Source organism: Mauremys mutica, chromosome 1 (genome assembly GCF_020497125.1).
Source record: "Mauremys mutica isolate MM-2020 ecotype Southern chromosome 1, ASM2049712v1, whole genome shotgun sequence".
Classification (NCBI taxonomy): Eukaryota; Metazoa; Chordata; order Testudines; family Geoemydidae; genus Mauremys; species Mauremys mutica.
The window spans coordinates 296,081,652-296,104,009 of NC_059072.1; the positions used below are offsets into that span (position 1 = coordinate 296,081,652).

The 22,358-nt window shown below is 42.3% G+C and overlaps 1 protein-coding gene across 1 annotated transcript in view; it reads right to left on the reverse strand.

The window, feature by feature from the left end:
• Positions 1-21,094, reverse strand: part of TDRD3 (tudor domain containing 3) — a 271,154-nt gene extending 250,060 nt beyond the window's left edge. Inside the window, exon 1 of the mRNA XM_045012123.1 lies at positions 20,788-21,094. Within this exon, the coding sequence (XP_044868058.1) occupies positions 20,788-20,828 (41 nt within the window). The 5' untranslated portion in view covers positions 20,829-21,094. The remainder of the gene's footprint in view (positions 1-20,787) is intronic.
• Positions 21,095-22,358: the final 1,264 nt, after the last annotated feature.

Sequence of the window (22,358 nt, forward strand, 5' to 3'; positions counted from 1 at the left end):
CATATCCAACATATGCTAGGATGCGAAAGACTAAACCTACTAGCCAGGCTGAAAAATAATTGTGCTACCATGTCCCCCCAGCCCCTTCAGAGGCCAAGCACCCTGCAATTTAAAGTAATAAATCTGCTGCATACTATTTGTTGTGAACTATATGTAGCTAAATTTCATACATAATTACTTTTTTATATTATCTTTTTCCCTTCCTGTCACTTCATTTTTTTCTTTTTAGTGTCATGTGTCTGTGATATCGGTTTCTCTTTCCTTTCTCTCCCACTCACCTTCCCCTTAGATCATCACACTTTTTTCCCCCTTCATGTCCTCTTCCAGCTACCCTCTCTTCTCAGTCTCTTCTTTCTTTTCCCCCACAAATCTCTCTTAGCATCACGATTCTCTTTTCACACTCATCTACACTCATACACAGAGCTTTGAAATTTTACCAGACATTTAACAGCCAGAGGACTAAACCTACTAACAAGACCAATACAAAAATAATGCTTTCTCTTCATCCCCCTGGGCAGTGCCCAGAGGTAAAGCTAATGTTAGAATATAGATATAGGCCCGTTAAGGCCTATACTTTTAATAACTTAGATGTACTTTTATCTCTTAGCTAGTTATAGAGGTATAAAACAAGAATCAAAATCACAGTCCGCCTATGTACGGGCCTTCTCTCACTAGGATAGTCTGCGGCCTTGTTCTTAGGCTAAGGCCTTTGGCTAAGCGACAGAGGCAGCCATAAGCTGGGAAGTGTAAGGTCACATCCTCACATTCCAAACCAGTCACATTGAAATAAGGTGGTATTGGGCTGTTAGGAAGATGATCCTGTTCTGATAGTGCCCATCACCACCAGATAAAGAAACATATCCTAAGATGGTTAAAAAAAACGTAGTTTGATAGCATCCTGTCTGGCAAGAAATCACATATCAATGATTGTGGATGCAAAACTCTCATTTCTATATTGTTTTATCTTTATGGCCCCCCATTTTTGTATTGTTAATCTGGCTGGTTCTCTAACTGTTTCTGTCTTCTATATAATTAACTTTGCTAGGTGTAAGTTAATTAGAATAGTGGGATATAATTGGTTAGAGAATTATGTTACAATGTTAGGATTGGTTAGTTAAATTTCAGTAAAATGATTGCTGTATAGCTGACAAAATTACTATATAAACTGGGGTCAAACAGGAAGTGGGGGGAAGGGAAATTGGAATCATTTTTGCTGAGGGGGGGAACGGGAACAAGGACACAGGCAAGGCTCTGCGGCTTCAGAGCTGGGAAGGGGTACACGGGGTAAATGCTCTGCGGCGTCAAAGCTGGGAACAGAACACTGAGGAACAGACTCTATCGGCATATAGAGATAAGCCCAACTGGTGTGAAGGGCTTCGGAATATGCTTGCTTGGAAACTAACTCCAATAAACATCATATTGTTTGCACTTCGGACTTCTGGTCTTCTGCTTTCTGTCTACGTGACAAGAACCAGGGGAGAGGGTGAATGAAAGCCCTCTAACAGCTAACAATTCTAGCTGCTAAGAAATGGGTGTTGGGATTTGTAATAAAGTTCCATCCCAAGACCCTGATGGGGTGGTCATCTTTCAGATCAGTCCCTAGCTCATAGATCTGATCAATCTGAAGCAGTAGCAGTAATGAAGTTTCCTCTCTGCAGATTTAGGAAGACACTAGTGTGGAAGAGAGCCGCCTCCTTCTTTTTTCTGCTTCATCGTACATTTTACTCTATTTATACACTATCTTAGTCAAGTTATAATCAATTTATTAATATTAATGTATAGGCTTGTAATAGAAACACAAAAACAAGATTATCACCCATTTTACTGATAAATTGCTTATTTTAATTGTACTTCATTATTTCATTCTTTAGTTCCTTTAGAACCCTTTGAGAAAGGTCTGGCTGCAGTTTAATTTTTCAAGTTGTTCCCCTCAATTTTATTTTCTAAATAAGATTTGTAGGGCACCTATGAATTCTGATTTTATTCAATATTAGTGTTCATTTGGCTGACAATTTCCAAGATGTTCCACTGACCCTTAACATTACCTACTGGAGACAGTCAAAAATATTTCCCAAACAGTGGAAAGATCACCTCGCTCACTCCATTTAATAGGCTTATTTGGTCATCTCAGAAAAACGTAAACATTGTACATATACCAAATATCTTTTTCAGCACATGGATCTATGTAAAACCAAATCTGTTTTTTGTGGTTATATTACAGGCATAGAAACGGATATGTAACTATTTTGATAGCATAAGGTCCATTTTCATTATAACAGCAAATGCAGTATATTTACCAGCTGTAAGTATACTAAAAATAGAAATATTTTTGTTAATGTAATAGTAAGGATGTAATTGATAAAACTCCAACACCCAACCCTGAAAGCCAATTCATGCAGGCAGCCCCATGTCCCAGATCTGATATCAATGAATCTGCAAATTAACTCCTCACTTAACGTCATCCTGGTTAACGATGTTTCGTTATGTCACTGATCTATTAGGGAACATACTCCTTTAAAGTTGTGCAATGTTCGCTTATAATGTAGTTTTGCGGGTGGAGGCTTGGAACTAGAGTGGGCCAGCAGCCACCCTATTAGCTCCCCTCCATTACCCCCAGTGCCTCCTGCTCGTAGGCCCCACGGATCAGCACCTCCCCTCTCCTGAATGCTGCGAAACAGCTGTTTCAGCGCATTCAGGAGGCTCAGGGGAGGACAAGCGGGGAAGGAGTGAGGACACAGCACGCAGTCTCCCTCCTCCCTCCCACCCACAGCAATGAGCTGTTTTGCTGCGTTCATGAGGTGCAGATAGGGAGGGGGAAGCGCTGATCCGCAGGGCTCACCAGGAGGCAGGAGGTGCTGGGGAACTGCCAGCCCACCCTGGTTCCAAGCCCCCACCCACTAGCTCCGACGAGCTGCTCTTCCATATAATCCCACAAGCAATGGACAAAATACTCCACTAGCAGGCAGCGAAAAAAATTCCTTGGAACCTAACACCTCCTCCCACCCTTTTACATTAATTCTTATGAGGAAATTGGATTCGCTTACCATTGTTTCACTTGGAGTCACATTTTTCAAGAACCAACTACAACATTAAGTTCAATGACTACTTCATTCAAAGTTAAGAAATCAACTGCAAGATGAAGCAGGAAAGCTTTTCTTCCTATTTCAATCTATGAATAGAAACTTGGTGTAAGAGGATGAGATCTACTAGTTTAAAATCTTGAAGGACATGTTGACCAGGAATAATCCCATTCAACTCACTAACTCAGGGGTCAGCAACCTTTCAGAAGTAGTGTGCCTAGTCTTCATTTATTCACTCTAAGTTAAGGTTTTGCATACCAGTAATACATTTTCATGTTTTTAGAAGGTCTCTTTCTATAAGTCTATAATTTACAACTAAACTATTGTTATATGTAAAGTAAATAAGGTTTGTAAAATGTTTAAGAAGCTTCATTTAAAATTAAATTAAAATGCAGAGCCCCCTGGACCAGTGGCCAGGACCCAGGCAGTGTGAGTGCCACTGAAAATCAGCTTGCGTGCCGCCTTTTGCACGAGTGCCATAGGTTGCCTACCCCTGCACTAACTACAGAGAACACTTGACTGGTTTAAAACAGTTTCAACCTAAAATTTTTAATAAGCTTTTTTCTTATATAGCCAGCCACATTTTATTTTTAATAAAAAATTTAAATGTTGTCTTTGTCCATTTTTACTTAATTTCAATTGCCATCCAGACAGACCTTGACAAAAATCACAACTCAAAAAAATTAATCTAGTAAATAAGAAATTCATCATCCACCATTTTCTAACATACGTAAAATTTAAAAATCTGAATAAATGTAAATTAAGCTATGTAATTGTTTAAATATATGTGCATTGATATAATATATCCTCCTCTTGGTTAGCAGAAAGAAGCATCAAATTTAGTGTAACAGCTATATTCAGTTGAAAATCAACATGTTTTAATGGTTACCTACCTGTGGGAATCAACCTTTCTTTAGGAAAATAACTTGAAGAGTACAAATGCAAAACATGATTAAATTTGATGATTTAAATGAAAGTTTCCTGCCTGCTGATTTAAATCATGATGAAAATTGGTGATTTAAGTGACTTGGACTTAAATTAATCCACCCTAGAAAGAAACTGACTCACTTAACTTTTGTATTTGTCGCACTTTAAAAGGACACAAAGTGGTGTGATGGGGGAGTGGACTATACTTCTCTTTGTATTCTACTCTTTTTTTAGATCCAGGAAATATATCATTTGTATTTTTTATGATCTCATAACAGCAGGGAGACAGGGGAGTTCCTTTAGGGGAAAAAAAACAAGCAAGGCTATGTCTGCACTACAGACTTTTGTCAACAAAAGTTATGCCGACATACAGGCACCACTTTAATTAAACCGCTGTTGTATGTCCACACTATGTTCCTTGTGTCGGCAGAGCACACCCATGCTAGCAGTTCTTGCACTGACAAAGAGAGCAGTGCACTGTGGGTAGCTTTCCCACTGTGAATCTGGCCACAGGATTCTTTGGGAAGGCTTTGCAATGCTTCATGGGGTAGGTCCTGTGTCCCATAATGCAGGCTTCTCAATCCCATCATTTCATGGGCATCTGGATTGCCAGCCGTTTTTCCACTGACACGGAGGGGGCGGGGGGTAGTGTGTGTGACAGAAAGTGTGTGGGTGAGACAGAGTATGCATCGGCGGAGTGTGTGGAGAGGAGTTTGTGTGTTGGGGAGAGAGAGTGTCGGCATGCTGTCTTTTTAAGTTCAGACAGCAGTCGGAACCAACCAATCCTGAGGCAAGGGAGGGGAATACCCCACACACATCAGCCCCTATCTCCTTCCCTGGCTCTGCACAGCACAGCAGTCTCTCCCCCACTCTCCAGATGACGCTGTGTTCCTAGTGCCAGGGTGAGAAGAATTCCACATTAGTGGTTCTGTGATTCCCTCAGAGTTCTTCCACATCCTCCTCAGCTCCAATGATCCACCCCTTCCCTATACTTCAGGCAAGAGGACATGTCACAGTTTTCCTGCCGGTCATGCTCAGCATCAGTGGTGCAAGTAGATTTTAACTCTTACCAGTACAGTACCGACCCCCTGATCCCACCCTCACACACCCAAAAGATATTCCATGACCATCAACACAAAAACCTCAGGGTCTCAATAGCTAACTAACTTCAATACTAGTTAGATAAACTGATAGTCACTTAAATAGCTAATTCAATTAGTCAATTTAATAGAGTCATTTTCAAATTTATGTCAGCAACTCACCAAATCAAAGACACTTCCACAGCAGTGCGTAGTAGGCCTGATCCTGTTGCTCTGCTTGCTCTCGTCGTGCCAGGCCCTCAGTTAAATGGGCCGCCCGATGTTCCTTGCTCAGCCATGATTTAACGTAGTCTAGGAAGGTCCGATTGAAATAAAAAGTAGATTCCGCCACATGCCGAGTGGTCAGTGCAGTCCGTTCATCCATGATTACTTGGCTTATAATGCTGAAGCCTCGTTCGCAGTGGCATTACTCACTGCAAGAGTGTCTACAGAAATTTCTTTAATTTCTCAGGAACAGTCCATCCTGCACTCAACTTGTATTCCACAAATCCCAGGTGTGTTTCATGGTGACTGACCTTCAGAGTTTCACACAGTGCACAAATTTCAGTTTCTTCAAACTGTTCTGCGTATTGTTGCCATGTTTCAGGTTTGAAAACAGACACATTCTCAATCATGTTGGGGTAAGCAGTTTTACTGCTTTCTACTGTGCTATGATTAACCTGGTTAGTAGTGGTGGTGAATATCTTGCACCTCATGTCAATAATGGCCTGAATGAATTGCAATGGATTAATTGTAAGACTTTTCCTGGGGCCTGTCAATTTTGTGTTCTTGAATGCCATAGCCTCTTTGGCTTGCTGTGCCTGTTCAGTGTGCAATCCAGGGATTCTATGTAGGTTCTCAGTTCTCTGCAAATAGATTTTCATCAGGTGGTCTGGTTTTGGGATTGTCAGTTCTCAGTCTTGTAAGAGTTCAGACAAATTCTTGAGCTCAGTTAGGACATCTAACATTAATGACAGATTTTTACAAAGTTGACCAAACACAGTTTTGAGATACCTTGGAATTTTGCTCGTTCCCTTCTATCCCTATACTGGTCTTGTAAGGCTTCCTCGAAATGTTTAGCTAATACTGGGTAAGTCTGCCAGACTGTATTGACAACTCTCCGCGTTGAAGCTCCGCATCATAAAAAAAAAAAAATTGGTAGAGTTTTCAGTGTAAGTACAACATACAGCTCGCTCGCATGTGTACAGAGTTCACTGGCATTTTTTGGTGACTGATTGTAAAGCAAGTATAAGCTGTCTAAAAATGCCCTGAAATCGTTTGTATCCCCAGTAATATCCAGTGCTTGATCAACTGCCAGTTCAAGTCTATGGTTAAAGCAATGCCACAGAATGACATATGGGAAGTATTTTTGTAGGACTTTGCCCACCCCAGCTTTGACTCCTAGCATGACATTTGCACCATCACCGCAAAAACTGACAGACCTCGGTCAGTAATTCCGTAGTGAATCCACAGCCTAGTAAACATTTGATTATGTCTCGCTTTATGTTCTCAACCGATGCAGTGTCTAACTCAACCAAATCCAAAGGAAATGTTACTGGCTTCATAACACCATCAACACTGGCTTGTAAATAAATTGTAAGAGTTGATTTTTTAACAAGAGTAGTAGATTCATCAACTAGTACAGCGATCTTGGATTTGGTCTTGATTATCTGAGAGAATTTTTTTCTTCATTTGTGTGAAGACATGCTCTATATCACATCACCACAGACAGTTTGGCTTTGAAGTAATTGACCCATCTCACCCCCATTCAGTTGTTGCAGGTCAATCAGGCTCTCGTGGACAGTATATGGCCAATTCATTTTCGTAATGCAGTAAGCTGTCCTGAACTCACAAGCAGTGGTTTCAAATTCTGCTTCTTTACTTTTTGCATTGATGTTTATCAGCATGTCTTTCTTAGCTGTTTCTACAATTTTTGTAGCTTCAGTATGAGCAGCTGACTTTTTGTGTTGGTTAATTTTTTCGAAGTGATGTGAGCTCTGTTTCTTTATTTTTCCCAAAAGATGAAATCTGACAGTCAGCCCATTGAAAAGCAATACAAAAACAGTATTTAATATTCATTCTTGAAAATGTCTTTCCAGTAAGCATACCAGCAATAAATGTCTTAATGGTACGGCGCACTTGACCGTACCAGCTTACTTGCACCATTGCTCAGCACATGGGCTCTCTATGCTGAGGAAAGTCAAAGCTTCCTGGAGCTTTGAAGGGGGAGCGGTGCATGCGTGCAAGGCAGTAGAGTTCAAAACAGTGAGCAAAGCCGTCATTGTGAAAGGCCAGTTACATTGACACAATCAGCGGCAGAGTGTACAATGAGTGCTTTAACTTTGCCACAAAAAGCTCTATGCTTCTTGTCAAGGTGGTTTTATTTTGTCAACAAAACAGGAGAGTTTTGCCACAAAAAGTAGCATTGTCGAGTGTACAGCTCCACTGTTTTGTCGGCAAAAGCTGCCTTTTGCCAACAAAGCTGTGTAGTGTGGACAAGACCTAAGTAAATCTCAAGTGCCCCTTAAAACAAATTGTGTGATCATTCATTAGTCTTAGCAAACTGTTTTTTCTTTCCTTCCCTACTGATGGACATGTGTACCATGGCTGTCACTGAGACTTATAAACAGGAACCTATAAACTTTCTTTAAATTAATTATGTTTTGGAAATGATAAAGGAAAAATCTGTATTATGACTGGATTTCAAACTTGCAGGAAAAATCAAATAATTTCTTGCCATCAGGTTTTAATAGTTAAAAATGTTCAGATGCAAAACATTTTTAACCACTCCTTCTGTTGAAGATAATAAAATTGCTGTGGCTTCTATCCAAACATGAATCACGTGCACTTATTAAGTATTATTACCAGCTAAGAACTACATTAAATTGGAGCTAGGGTTGAGAGTACATATCCATTACTTCAGGATAAAAACAATACCAGGATGTTGTAAGTATCCCCCCTTTACCCAAACAAATAAAAGAGGCACTACCCAAGCCAAGAAATTCAACATTATGGTTAAACTTAAAACAAATCAAAAACACTTTAAGATATGGAAATACACAGCTAAGACAAACAAACCACCTAACCTCCAACCTGCAGTGACATCATGAAGCACACATGTAATTAGGATTATGCATATTATTATTCATAGTATGCATAATGGCGGGGAGGTCAGTGGTTTGAGCATTGGCCTGCTAAACCCAGGGTTGTGAGTTCAATCCTTGAGGGGGCCACTTAGAGATCTGAGGCAAAAATTGGTCCTGCTAGTGAAGGCAGCGGGCTGGACTCGATGACCTTTCAAGGTCCCTTCCAGTTCTAGGAGATTGGTATATCTCCAATTATTATTATTATTATTATTATAGCTCCAAATTACATGAAATAAATTTTAAATACATTCGTTTTTTCCAGTTTTCTTTACAGTGTCACTACAGGGCAGATTTGTTTGGTTTTAGGAGGTAGAAATGTAACCTAAGTGGGAGGAAGGGCAAAAATGAGACAACAGCAGGAGGAGAAGGGGCTAGAAGAGGGTAGCCTCCCAATGTGAAGACCAAGGAATACAATGAGCCTGTCACAAAATCTTTTCCAGTATGTAGGTGGGGAGCCCAGCCTACCCCACCCAGAGCCAGGGCAAGACATAGGTTGTTCTTAGTCTCAGCAGCCCAGAGACAGTAGGGAGCCTCAAAATTTGCCAGGCAGTTGTTACACACAAGATTGATAAAAAAGGACAAATCCAAGTCTAGAAACAGTGGACAGCCAAAAGTTAACACCCCACAAGCTCCAGACAGATTAAAAAAACAGTCTTCTCACCCATTTGCTACCTGTAGACTCTCCTCAAGTTTTTGGAATGTGCCTCTGGCTAATCAGCACAGCAAATGTTTCAAGTCATGTATGAAATCAGTAACAGCATTTGCTATCACAGAAAAGCAGAGATTAGAGCACCTGGTATTATTTATTATGTTTGTACAGTGCTTTGAAAATATAAAGTGCTATATAAATGCTAAGTAGTAGTGTCCTCAAGTGATCATCTATTTAAATATTAATCAGGTCCAAACCTGCTAGCTATTGAATACAAGATGAAAAATAAGGTATTTTCAGGTTGGGTGACCATTCCCTTTTTACTTACTATGACTTCTGTAGTTTATTAATACCAGAATGAATTTGTAATATTGAGTTTGTAATGTTAGATTTAAAATATTATATGTACACTACTGTACAGACAAAAAGTTGTGGATAATATTGACAAGAATAAGTGTTGAGTAGTGCTCATCCTAAGCAAGAATTCCAAAGTTTGTAGATATTTCCAAACTTAATGAATGGTAATTAAATGTTCCTCATCCCAGTCATCCATTTTCTTAGGGCTATTAAAATATATACACACAAATATAGACATCTGATGTGTGCTATATCTGAACCTACAAAAATTCAGTAAGATACACTGAGCCGTGTTTCTCTGAAGACAGGGAAAGTAATACACATATTCATAGTTCCCAGAACTTGTTTTGAAGAATTTTTTCTCTCAAGTGAGGCAAAGGAATTATCGTTCATGGTATTACAAAACACGTTTTTTTTCCCATCAGAGGCTCCTCTCAACATTCCCAAATTCACTCATCGCTTTAGTCTCATAGTATTAGACTCACTCAAAAACGGCTGCTGTAAATAAAGTCACAGACAGATCCATGAAAATAATGCACTTTCTTCTCCAACTCCTGCACCGGCCCCTAACATCACTGAATAAAACTTCTTAGCACTTATATAGGGTTCTTCAACTGTAAAACTCAAGTCTTTTAAGAAGCTGGCAAGCATAATCAGATACGGCAGTTCCATGACATTCCTTGGGTCATACAGAAACACGCAGGAGAGCTGGGTATAGACTGTAGAGCTTAGAATGGGCCGTGTGAATGGGTCCCTAAACAGTGATTTAGAATTAAACATTTCAATCTTAAAACTAAACCTTTTTCTATGCTGTGATACTGCAATTTAGCAAGGAAGGGGGGGGAAGAGATTTTCAAAGGCACAAGAGCTGATAGACACCCAATTACCCTTTGTACTTTTGAAAACTTCCCCCATGAACTTTATGCATTGACCCTAACAGTAATGAAGTTAAGTATGTATTTGACAAGAGGAATCCTCTCTATGGGTTTTCTTATGGATAGTTGTATTTCAGACTACTGAACTGAAGCACAATTGATCATTTCTAATATAAAAGAAGTATGAAGGTGATATAACAGTGGTTCTCAAACTTTTAGGGCTCAGGACCCATTTGTGAGCCTTGATAGCCTGTTATGATCCAGTAAATAGATTTAGTGCAAAAAAATTTCACTAACTAAATATTTCATAGAATCATAGAACTCAAAGGGACCTCAAGAGGTCATCTAATCCAGTCCCCTGCACTTATGGCAGGACTAAGTATTATCTAGACCAGTGGTTCTCAAACTTTTGTACCAGTAACTCCTTTCACACAGCAAGCCTCTGAGTGTGACCCTCGCCCCAATAAATATATTAAAAAGTGTTTTTAATTAACAACATTACAAATGCTTGAGGCAAAGCGGGGTTTGAGGTGGAGGCTGACAACTCATGACCCCCCATGTAATAGCCTCACGATGGCCGGAGGGGTCCCCGACCCCTAGTTTGAGAAGCCTTGATCTAGATCATCCCTGACAAGTGTTTCTCCAACCTGCTCTTAAAAATCCCCAGTGATGGAGATTCCACAACCTCCCTAGGCAATTTATTCCAGTGCCTAACCACTCTGACAGTTAGGAAGCTTTTCCTACTGTTCAACCTAAACCTCCCTTGCTGCAATTTAAGCCCATTGCTTCTTGTCCTATTCTCAGAGGTTAAGAAGAACAATTTTTCTCCCTCCTCCTTGTAACAACCTTTTAGGTACTTGAAAAATGTCATCATGTCCCCTCTCAATCTTCTCTTCTCCAGACTAAACAAACCCAATTTTTTCCTATCTTCCCTCATAGGTCATGTTTTCTAGAACTTTAATCATTTTTGTTGCTCTTCTCTGGACTTTCTCCAATTTGTCCACATCTTTCCTGAAATGTGGCACCCAGAACTGGACACAATACTCCAGCTGAGGCCTAATCAGCGTGGAGTAGAGTAGAAGAATGACTTCTCGTGTCTTGCTTACAATACTCCTGCTAATACATCCCAGAATGATGTTTGCTCTTTTTGCAACAGCATTACACTGTTGACTCATATTCAGTTTGTGAACCACTATGACCCCCAGATCCCTTGTGCAGTACTCCTTCCTAGGCAATCATTTCTCATTTTCTATGTGTGCAACTGACTGTTCCTTCCTAAGTGGAGTACTTTGCATTTGTCCTTATTGAATTTCATCCTATTTACTTCAGACCATTTCTCCAGTTTGTCCAGATCATTTTGAATTTTAATCCCTATCCTCCAAAGCACTTGCAACCCCTCCCAGCTTGGTATCATCCACAAACTTTATAAGTGTACTCTCTATGACATTATCTAAATCACTGATGAAGATACTGAACAGACCAGACCCAGAACCAATCCCTGTGGGACCCCACTCATTATGCCCTTACAGCATGACTGTGAACCACTGATAACTACTCTCTGGGAACGATTTTCCAACCAGTTATGCATCCACCTTATAGTAGCTCCATCTAGATTATATTTTCCTAGTTTGTTTATGAGAAGGTCATGCGAGACAGTATCAAAAGCATTAGTAAAGTCATGATATATCACATCTACCATTTCCCCCCCTCTCCACAAGGCTTGTTACCCTGTCAAAAAAAGCTATCAGGTTGGTTTGACACGATTTGTTCTTGACAAATCCATGCTGACTGTGGTTTATCACCTTATATCTTCTAGGTGTGTGCAAATTGATTGCTTAATTATTTGCTTCATTTATCTTTCCGGGTACAGAGGTTAATCTGAGTGGTCTGTAATTCCCCAGGTTGTCCTTATTTCCTTATTTATAGATGGGCACTATATTTGCCCTTTTTCAATCTTCTGGAATGTCTCCCGTCTTCCATGACTTTTCAAAGATAATTGCTAATGGCTCAGATATCTCCCCAGTCAGCTCCTTGAGTATTCTAGGATGCATTTCATCAGGCCCTGGTGATTTGAAGACAACTAACCTGTCTAAGGCCTTGGCAACACTTGCAAATTTGCAGCGCTGCAGCAGGGTGTGAAAACACACCCTCTCCAGCGCTGCAAATTGCGGCGCTGCAAAGCGCCAGTGTGGTCAAAGCCCCAGCACTGGGAGCGCGGCTCCCAGCGCTGTACGTTATTCCCCACAGGGAGGTGGAGTACGGACAGCGCTGGGAGAGCTCTCTCCCAGCGCTGGCACTTTGACTACACTTGCTTTGAAGTGCAAGTGTAGCCATAGCCTAAGTAATTTTTTACTTGTTCTTTCCCTATTTTAGATTCTGATCCTACCTCATTTTCACTGGCATTCACTATGTTAGACATCCAATCACCACCAAACTTCTTGGTGAAAACCAAAAGGAAGAAGTCATTAAGCACCTCTGCCATTTCCACATTTTCTGTTATTGTCTTTCCCCCCTCATTGAGTAACGGGCCTACTCTGTCCTTGGTCATCTTCTTGCTTCTAACGTATTTGTAGAACGTTTTCTTGTTTCTTTTTATGTCTCTAGCTAGTTTAATCTCGTTTTGTGCCTTGGCTTTTCTAATTTTATCCCTAAATATTTGTGTTATTTGCTTATATTCATCCTTTGTAATTTGACCGAGATTCCACTTTTTGTAGGACTCTTTTTTGAGTTTTAGATCATTGAAGATCTCCTGGCTAAGCCAGGGTGGTCTCTTGCCATACTTCTCATCTTTCCTATGCAGTGGGATAGTTTGCTCTTGTTCGCTTAATAATGTCTCTTTGAAAAACTGCCAACGATCTTTCTTACCCACAACATACAATATACACATTAACGTAACTACATCGTACATACCACAGCGCCATTCCCAGCCCCACAGGGCTGGCTGGGCTTGGCTCCCCACTTCAGGCATCGTGACCTTGGGAGTCACAGCACCGCTCAGGTTCAGCCCAGCCATGCCACATTTGTGCCAGGTCTTAACATTACTCACACATGAGGTTGCAGAGCCAAATCACTCAAACTTGGCCTAGCTGGCCACCCGTCATTAGAACAAAGGGGTGGCTGGGCCAAACCTGAACAGTGCTGCAATTCCATGCACCACATAGCAATGCCTGGAGTGGGGAACAGATTCTAATCAATCCCACAGGACCAGAGTCTCAGGAGACACTGCTGTGGGCAGACTCTGCAACCCCTCCCCTGAGCCCTCCCATCCATACCCGATTTCATTTCTCCCCACCCCCAACCCACGCCTCCCATGCAACTCTCTGATACATCCTGGTGACCCAGTTTTGGGTCATGACCTTGCTATAACAGAGGCTTTATCTACAATTTTATCAAGCAATTAACACGTAATAAACTGAAAATCTAACCGTTAAAATTAACATTTTCTTCACTTTTTAAAGGAATTAACTCCAAGAGCAGTTTGTTCCACCAGGGAGACAGCCCGTATGTAATAGATGTTGAACCAATACTACATAAGTAAATCCTTTATTAAAACACTGGTAGAGAGAACAAAAGCCTTCTATACTTAATTGTTAATTTCAACTTTCTAACAATTTGATCTGCAAGCACTTTGTTACATGGACTAAAAGGCTGTCCAACTTTTCTGTAGCCTCTATAAGTACTTGCATCCTTCACTGAAATTATACTTTGTAACAAGTTATATCATGATTCCTTGAAATAATGCAGTATCTTCCAATCATCGTCTATGGACACCACTGGTCAATAAAACTACTCACGTGTAGCCTTTTGCAGGATTGGGGGATACTCTCTAGCTTATGTTGCAGGTATGATTTCCTTTTGTACTTTTCATACAAGTGACCTGCTTTAACTGTTTAGCATACACAGTACAGTATACACTCCCAGAAGTTGCTACATACGCATGTAAGGCTATATTAAAAAATGACACATTGGATTATTTGAGAAGCAGTATGGGAACATGTAATTATCCATATGCATAACAAATGCATGAAGAGGTAGATTTTTCCCATGACCTTAAAGCTACACATGTGAAGCACTCTGTAACACTGTGTACTGCTCTGTGTACCTCAAACAAAAAAAACTACAAAACACTCATACGAAAATTATGGGCCCTAACTATTATAATACATACCACAGAGAAAAGTATCTATAAATCGAATTTAAGTCAGGGAAGACACTGAACCATTATGATAAATCAGTGCAAGTAACGTTTTTAAATGTTGTATGACAGTATACATCCTGTAATTAAAGATTATAATGCATACAAATGGGCAGAATTAAGGCAGGCCATGCAAGATTAATTTTGGAATTTCATGATTCTGAGTACCCTACTGGTCAATTTCAACAATCTGTTAACATAAGATTTTCGTGGAAGGAGGTTGTTTTTATTTACTTTTAACAAATAGTTATAATCCAGCATTATTTTATGAAGTCTGTTCTAACCATGATGTGTGTGCAACAACCACTAACATCAAAACAGAGTTACAAAAGTGATTTTAAGATACACCATAATGTGTAAATAGTATATGGCCACCTGATAGATTCTTACATGTTTTTCAAGTGCTATTATTTTAGTGATATATCCTGAACGACAGATATATTATAAAATATCAAAACTGGAGCTTCCGGTACTGAAAAAGTATTTCAGTTCTCATAAAAGTATTTTACTACAGTAGACTATTTACTACAACATCGGAAGAATATATCTGTTAAATATATTATTTTAAGTGACTAAGTAATATTTCAGGATTACAGTTTTAAATAATGGAATTTCAGCATTGATTCCCATATGTTATAACAGGAGTCAGACCTACAATTACTTTATAAATACAGATTTAGTGATGAACATTTTAATCAGCACCCAAGCACAGTTGTCACTGTGAGAAAAAAAATTAGAATTTGCCAACAGTTAACATACAATGGTGTCTCATGTTCCCAGTTCATCCCTATACTTACAAATAGATGACCTTTGTATTAACTATTGGCAAACAGTGTTTTCTATTAAAGGGGATCCTGGTAGCAAGCCCTATATTTAGGTTGTCTAACACTTTTCATTTAAAAAGGATACTTGCAACTTTTTTTTTTCCCCAAGGTCTAACGTCCACTATCATAGAAAGCCACTGAAATCTGGCAGTGGGGAAGCCCTGGGGTTAGAGAGGTGCATTTCCTTTGTCCCATGAAATTCTGTTGAAGTTTTGCTGATACACAACTGTTGAAAATTACCATATCCCTCCACTTACTTGCATTCCTCAAGAAAATTTTGGGAGCATTCCAAAACATTAAACTGAAAACAAACATTCTAATGCTGGGCCCACGCAAAAGCAGCAGCAGCAGCTGCTGCACTAGGAACATCCTGAAGCTGTTTGAGCAACCGCAGCAGACATCTGGGAGAGAGAGCCAGGCCATGCTTCTGTCAAGAGCAATCATCCAGTCCCAGCACTCTATGAGCATCAAATGGTAAAAACCTCCCTCAGCTTGGCAGTGGTGGGGAAAGGGGGTGAAAGAGTCAAGGTGGGCCAGGCTCCCCTGACAACCTTCTGGATCCAGCACCTGTCTTCAGTGGTCCAATCGCCACCCTAGGATAACAGTCTTCTCCTACTGCCAGCGAATGCAGTTAGTTCTGTAGCTTGTGTGGCAGCAGGATTATGTGCTGCAACGCTCAAGGAACAGGGTTCAAACCCCGCTGACAGAAGTATGATGGAGGAGGTGTCACAGCTACATATTTTTACTTTTTTCCTTAAAAAAAATTACACACAAAAAGACTTTAAAATAAAATTATGTAGGTTACAAGTTATATAATGGCACACTGAAGTACATACTTGAAAGCATGTCAGGTTTGATCCTAGCAACTTGGAAGCAACAGCCCACAATAAATCAAGGTGGTAGCAGATTTGTCAGTAACTGCTTTCAAGTGAGGCAAATTAAGGCCTTGTCTACACTGCCACTTTACTGCGCTGCAACTTTCTCCCTATGGGGAGTAAAAAAACTCCCCCCTGAGCGCCGCAAGTTTCAGCACTGTAAAGTGGCAGCGTAGACTGTATTTCAGTGCTGGTAGCCGCACTCCTAGCGCTGGTAGCCGCACTCCCCTCGTGGAGATGGGTTTTTTTTATAGAGCTGCTGTGACTGCACAGCCAGGTTAAAGCACTGCCCCGGGGCAGCCCGCACCCCGCAGCCCACATCCTTGGCCCCACCCCAGAGCTGCCCCCTCCTGCCCAAGTCCTCACCCTGCCCCCCCATCACCCCACAATGCAACCCTCTGCCCCAACCCTGAGCCCCCTCCCACACTCCAAACCTCTTGGCCCCACCCCCACCACATGAATTTTGTTATGTGCACCAATATGGAGGTGATGTGTCAAAAAATAGAGGGAACATTGGTCTGACCTCACATATACCTGTTCGCCTATAGTTTTTTCTGAATCTCATACATCGATGTGAGACTCCATCATTGTTTAGCTTACAAAGCCAAGCACTCAAAAGTTAAGCAATGTCAGATTTAAAGCTGCCCATGCTACTTTTTATCTGCCGCTTTGTACATTAGGATAGGGAAAAAAACCTGTAGTGTAATTTAGGATCATCACATACACTTCTTCCATAAGACCCTAGCTTCATTCAGAGCACAGGTTGGACACACAAGGAGGCTGAATTAAAAATTAATGGAACACCCTCTCCCCCATTTTTACCAAACTAGAAACAGAAAATGGGACACCCTTGGAAACAGAGAGAAAAGAAGAATGGTTTGGGGGCATCATTTTAATATTAGGTTCAGTGCATTTTTGTGGGCATCATAGAATAAGTAAATCATAAAGAAGTTAAGTAATTCCCAAATCCCAGATTCCAAATAAAACTTAACATAACAGAAAAAATGTGACAAGTGTCTTTCATATATACACCACACACACACACACACACACACACACACAATGCAGAATGTGTCAGATTTTATCTATCATCACTGCCAGTACTAGTTATGACACAGCCCTATACTACCTAAAGTTCATACTGGACCCCGAAAGGGAAAAAAATTCCAAACTGACTAAAGAAGTATAAGAAAATACAACTACACTAACATCAGTGGGGGCTGAAACTCTAAATTTTCCAAATGAGGTGAAGAAATACATCTGCTGTAATTAGTTATCACTATTACCAAAGTTACACTTGACAACAAATAAATATAATGTTCAAAGAATTTAATAAAATACATTTTGTAATTCCAAAACAAATATACAAGACAAATTTCTAACATTTCCAGTTGGATGTATCCTAGATGTTTCTTCTCTATCTTAAATTTTATTTACCTGGAATCAGACAATATATCTGCACTAACCCTTTGTGCTTATAAAAGTATTTAAGTTCTTGCATTAGGTGGTGTGTAAAATGGCGTCAAGTGGAAATTTCAAACTACTCTTTAATGGACACATTTATCTAGAAAAAAAGGTTAAAATATCCCTTCATTAAAAAAAAAACAAGCACAGTTTTACTCTGCAAAATGACTGTGTAATGTCACCATCACCTTACTCAACAGATCAGCTCCATAGATGTATTTAGAATTATATCTGCTTAGTTCAGCACCAACAATTAGTTTTTACTACTCTCAATTCTTGTTACTTTAACAAAACCAGTAAGGATTTGGGAAAGCAAGCTGGAGCACAACGGTGCCTCACAAATCAACAGATAAGTTAATTAAATTGCAGTTGCAAAAGACAATGGTGTTTCACATATGTAAAGAAGAGCAGAACTGGTGTAAATGAGGACAGAATTTGGTGTATAGATTTTTTTAACCTTGTCTCTGCAGTAGGAAAGGTTCCCACTTCTGACAGTGCCGGCAACAGTTGCAACTTAGCTGGTGCTGATCATGTTTTAACGTACAAACGTAGACCAGAAACACACCAAGGTAAGTACCAGTTCTGAAGACTTGTTTAAAATCTGCTTCAAGCTCTGCTGCTACTATCAGAGACTTGAGGAGTGAAGGAAAAATATCACCACACCTCACAGAGGTGCAGTAGAACATCTTGAGTACAGATGCGGGGGGAAAAATTAAAGTAGTTGGGTGTTTACTTAATATTTCTGTTGTCCATTCTCTCCTTTCCAATCCTTCTCCCCTTCCTACGATGTACATTCACTTTGTTCCAATATGATGCCCCCCCCAATAAGACTAGGTCACAACATGCCGCTCGTGATTGATCAGTGCCTGGCAGTCAGCCCACTACCCACCACTGGCTCACCTCCTGCAACATTATGAGGGCACAAATCAAATGCTTAAGCACATCAGCCACTCCTTGATGCTGTAGCTTGCAAAGATCCAGGACATACACTGCAGAAACTGTGTGAACCATTTCAATTAAACATTAATATAAGCTAGCCACTAAAATGTCTGGGTGGTGCAAATATCAACAAGCCATCTTCTTAGTACTACATTCATTTGACTGTCAAAATCGAAAAGTAGCAGCACATCCCTCGCCCCCATTGGCCTGGGACGGTGAACCGAGGCCAGTGAAAGCCGCGGTCAGCCGAACCTGCCAGCACAGCAGGTAAACAAACTGGCCCGGCCCACCAGGGTGCATACCCTAGAGAGCCGCGTGCCAGAGGTTGCCAACCCCTGCTCTAATTGTTCTCATAGCTCTTCTCTGAACCCACTTCAATTTTTCAATATCCTTCTTGACTTGTGGATCCCAGACCTGGATATTCCAATATCCAAGCAGCAGTTGCACCAGTGCCAAATACAGAAGCAAATAACCTCTCTACTCTGATACAGCTATATCTATATACTGCATAATAAGAAAGCAGAAACAAACAAAAAACACAAAAAATTTAAGTATAAACTACTTGTCTGAAAAGTCGGTTAATTTCAACTTATAATTGCTGATACAGTTCCTTCAATACAGTTATTAAAATTAAGTTACCTTTAGTGCCTAACCTCTAGTGGCCAAGAGTCATGATCCTGTGTATTGAAGTCTGCACACTAGAATAGCGTTAAAGAATATAATTTCTGAAACTAGCACCTTTACTCCTTAGGCAAGCATCTGCAGAGAAGCTGACCTAGCAAGACACCTCAGCTTCTCAGTTTGATCAATGATTCCATAAAAGAACAGCAGGTTATTTCAAAGGCAATCCAAGTTTGTAGGAGTAGAAAGTTCGCAGATCAGCAGATTTACAGTCTTCCCATAGATTGTTATTTTCTCCAGAAACTGAACTTTGAATTAAAATTTGAAGAACCAGTATACGTGTTACAGTATATAAGGTCCAGCAATTAAAATGTGACCTTCGTTGTGATCCTTTTAAAGTGGCAGCAATAAATTTAGGCACTCTAAGGCCCCAATCCAACAAAACACAGGAAGCAAGGAGGTATATGCTATATTTTAAGCATGTGGGACTTTAAGCAAGTTTTCCCACTCAAGTCAATGAGCCTACTCACATGCTTGACATTTAAGCATGTACTACAGTTATTTTCCAAATTAGGACTAAATTACTAATTTTTACAATTAGCAAATATTGCAAGGAGTGCTCATTTTTACAAAACAGTTGTAAAATAGTCAAGAAAAAAAGTCTAAGCTAGTAAATAAATACTACTAACCCTGGTGAGTATGCGTATGCTTTGTATTGGAAAAAGTGGTGAGTCTGTAAGTGTTGCTTTTTTGAGAGAAGTAATACGTCTAATGATTAGCACAAACGGGAGAGAGTCAGGATTCCTAGGTTCTAGTCCTAAGTCTGCCCCTCACCATAGCTTTGTCTACACTAGCCCCCTTTTTTAAATAAAGTTTCCTTACCATGCAGCACAACCAGTGGTAGTATATTAGTGGTCCAGAAAGGCATATGCCTACAGTGTTTTAACTACATCTCAACTAAACCTATTTGCAGCATGTCTAAATGAAATGAGAGTAAAAACTACCACTGGTTGTTAAGAACCTTGTCTAAATCAGTATTCCCACTGTTGTTACCGTAGAGCTGCACCCAAATATCATTGTTAGCAACAAGGGGAAACTGTTCAGAGAAAGATTGGAGTAGACTACACAAGGCCTACGAATTCAGACAACTTCGTGGCGCATTATGCTTTACCTTTTGATCATTTCTGTGATATTAACTCAGTAATACCAACTCTGAGGGATTCTGGGAAACATACTTCATTAACTGTTTTGTTAACCTTACTTTCTGTTTCATTTATGGGAGATGATGAAAGGAACCCACTGCCCAGGTGCATAAAAAAAAAAAGCCACAGCATGCCTCTACAAGTAGAAGCAACTACAGCCCACCTACCCATGTAACAAGTAGGAAACATGTAGGACTAGATCAACCCTTCACCATATAAACAGGGAAAACTGAGAAAAAAAATACCAGGTCTGGTCCCTGGATCTTTTGCTCAGGAACTGTGCCTAACACATCCACTCTGAGTGACCCAGAAAGGTCAAATCAATCGCTACCATTCAAATGTGAACGCTACCTACCTTCCCCCACCCCAGCACTTCCTGCTCCTCGCACAAGGCCGGGGGGGAGGCACGTACTGTCAGGGTGGGAAGGGGCAGGAACCAGAGAGGCCTAGAGCAGCAGCAGCAGCCGTTGCCCAGCCCAGCCCCGACCCTGCAGGCAGGCCCCGAGTCCCACCATCGGCCCCACGGGGCCGCCCAGCGGGCAGGCCCCACTTACCAGCCTGACTCCGAGAGCGCGGAGCTCGTCCCGCCAGCCATGCTGCCTCCGCGGCCCTCGGCTGCTGCTGCTTCCCGCAAACTTGCCACGGCGCTGGGCTGCCGGCTGGGCCCGTACCCGGGGCAGCAACGGCGGCAGCAGCAGCTGCGGGGGAGGAGCCGCGTGGCCCGGCCCGACCCGCCCCTCCCGGCTGAGGGCCGCGCCCCCGCCGGCTCTCGGCGCAGCTCGCCGGGCAGAGGCGGCGACGGCGGCCCCGGCGCAGACCCCGCCGCTTGCAAGCGAACAAAGCCGCCGAGCCGGGGGAGGAGAGGACTCCAGCCCCGCCGCTACTGAGGAGGCGCGGGCCCGGCGCCCCCTGCCAGCGCCAGCGAGGCCGCCATCACGGGGACGGGCAGAGGAGGCGGCGCTAGCGCCGCGGCCGCCCCAGGGACTGGGCCACCTGCGGGCTCCGTGGGGCCAGGCCGCGGACGGGGCCGGGGGCGGACTTGACTGTCCGTCTCCCGCCGGTGGGTGTGGATGTGGGCAGGGGGCCGGGGCGCCCGCGGGCGGCGTGGCTTCGTTCAGGCGGGCCCAGGCCAGGGGGGTGTTAGTGTCACACGCCCCCGCGCAGGGCCGGAATGAAGTCAGTGCCCTTGTTGGCAGCGGCAGCAGGAGACAGTTTGTGCGAGATCCCGACTGCTCAGGCGGCCCTGGTCTGAGCTCTTGCACCTGGCAGCAGATTTGAGGGGGGAATAATAGTGCCAGAGTCAGGAGCACGGGGCCCCAAACCTGTATGTAAATAACATAAAGGGGGAGGTACTGGGGCTCCAAAGGTCTCAGGGGCCAGCGCCTGCCCAGGGCTGTAACGCCAGCTCCCAGCGCTTAGATACGGTGCAAATAGGTGACCAAATGTCCTGATTTTATAGGGACAGTCCTGATTTTTTGATCTTTTTCTTATGTAGACTCCTATTACCACCACCACCACCCCCTCCCTCCTGATTTTTCACATTTGCTGTCTGGTCACCATAGGTGCAAACTGCTGCCTCGGGAACTCTGCCCAGAGAAAAAGGCCTTTCAGCAATGCAAGGCTAAGGTGACCAGCTTTCCCAAAGGGAAAACAGGACAATGTGTGAGGCTAGGGTGAGCTCCACCGCAGCCTCCCACGCTGGGCTGACCTGATGAGCCACATGCCCGAGCCCTCCGCTCCATCCCTGCACAAGGCTGGGTGTAGCATTGCTGCTCAGTCGGTCCCTGCCTTTCCCCCCCCCCCCCTGCACAGGGCTGGCATCACTTCTCATGTCCCTGCACGTTCCACCACCCATAGGTGGCAGGTTATATATGTTTGCGGTGCTCGAGCACCAGGAATATTCAGGGCTGGGGGACCCTGCTCCAGCAATATTTGGACCTGGGTCTCTCCCCTGGCCCTGCCTGGATCGGGCCCCAGCACCTGCGGGTCTCCCCCCCCCCCCCGCCCCCGCATCCCTGCCTGACAGAAAGCAGCGCGGCGCCTCCCCCCTGCCTGCTTCTGCTGCCAGAGTAGAACGGCTCCCGGCAGAACTGCTGTCTGCTACCCCAGGGTCCTAGTGCCTGCC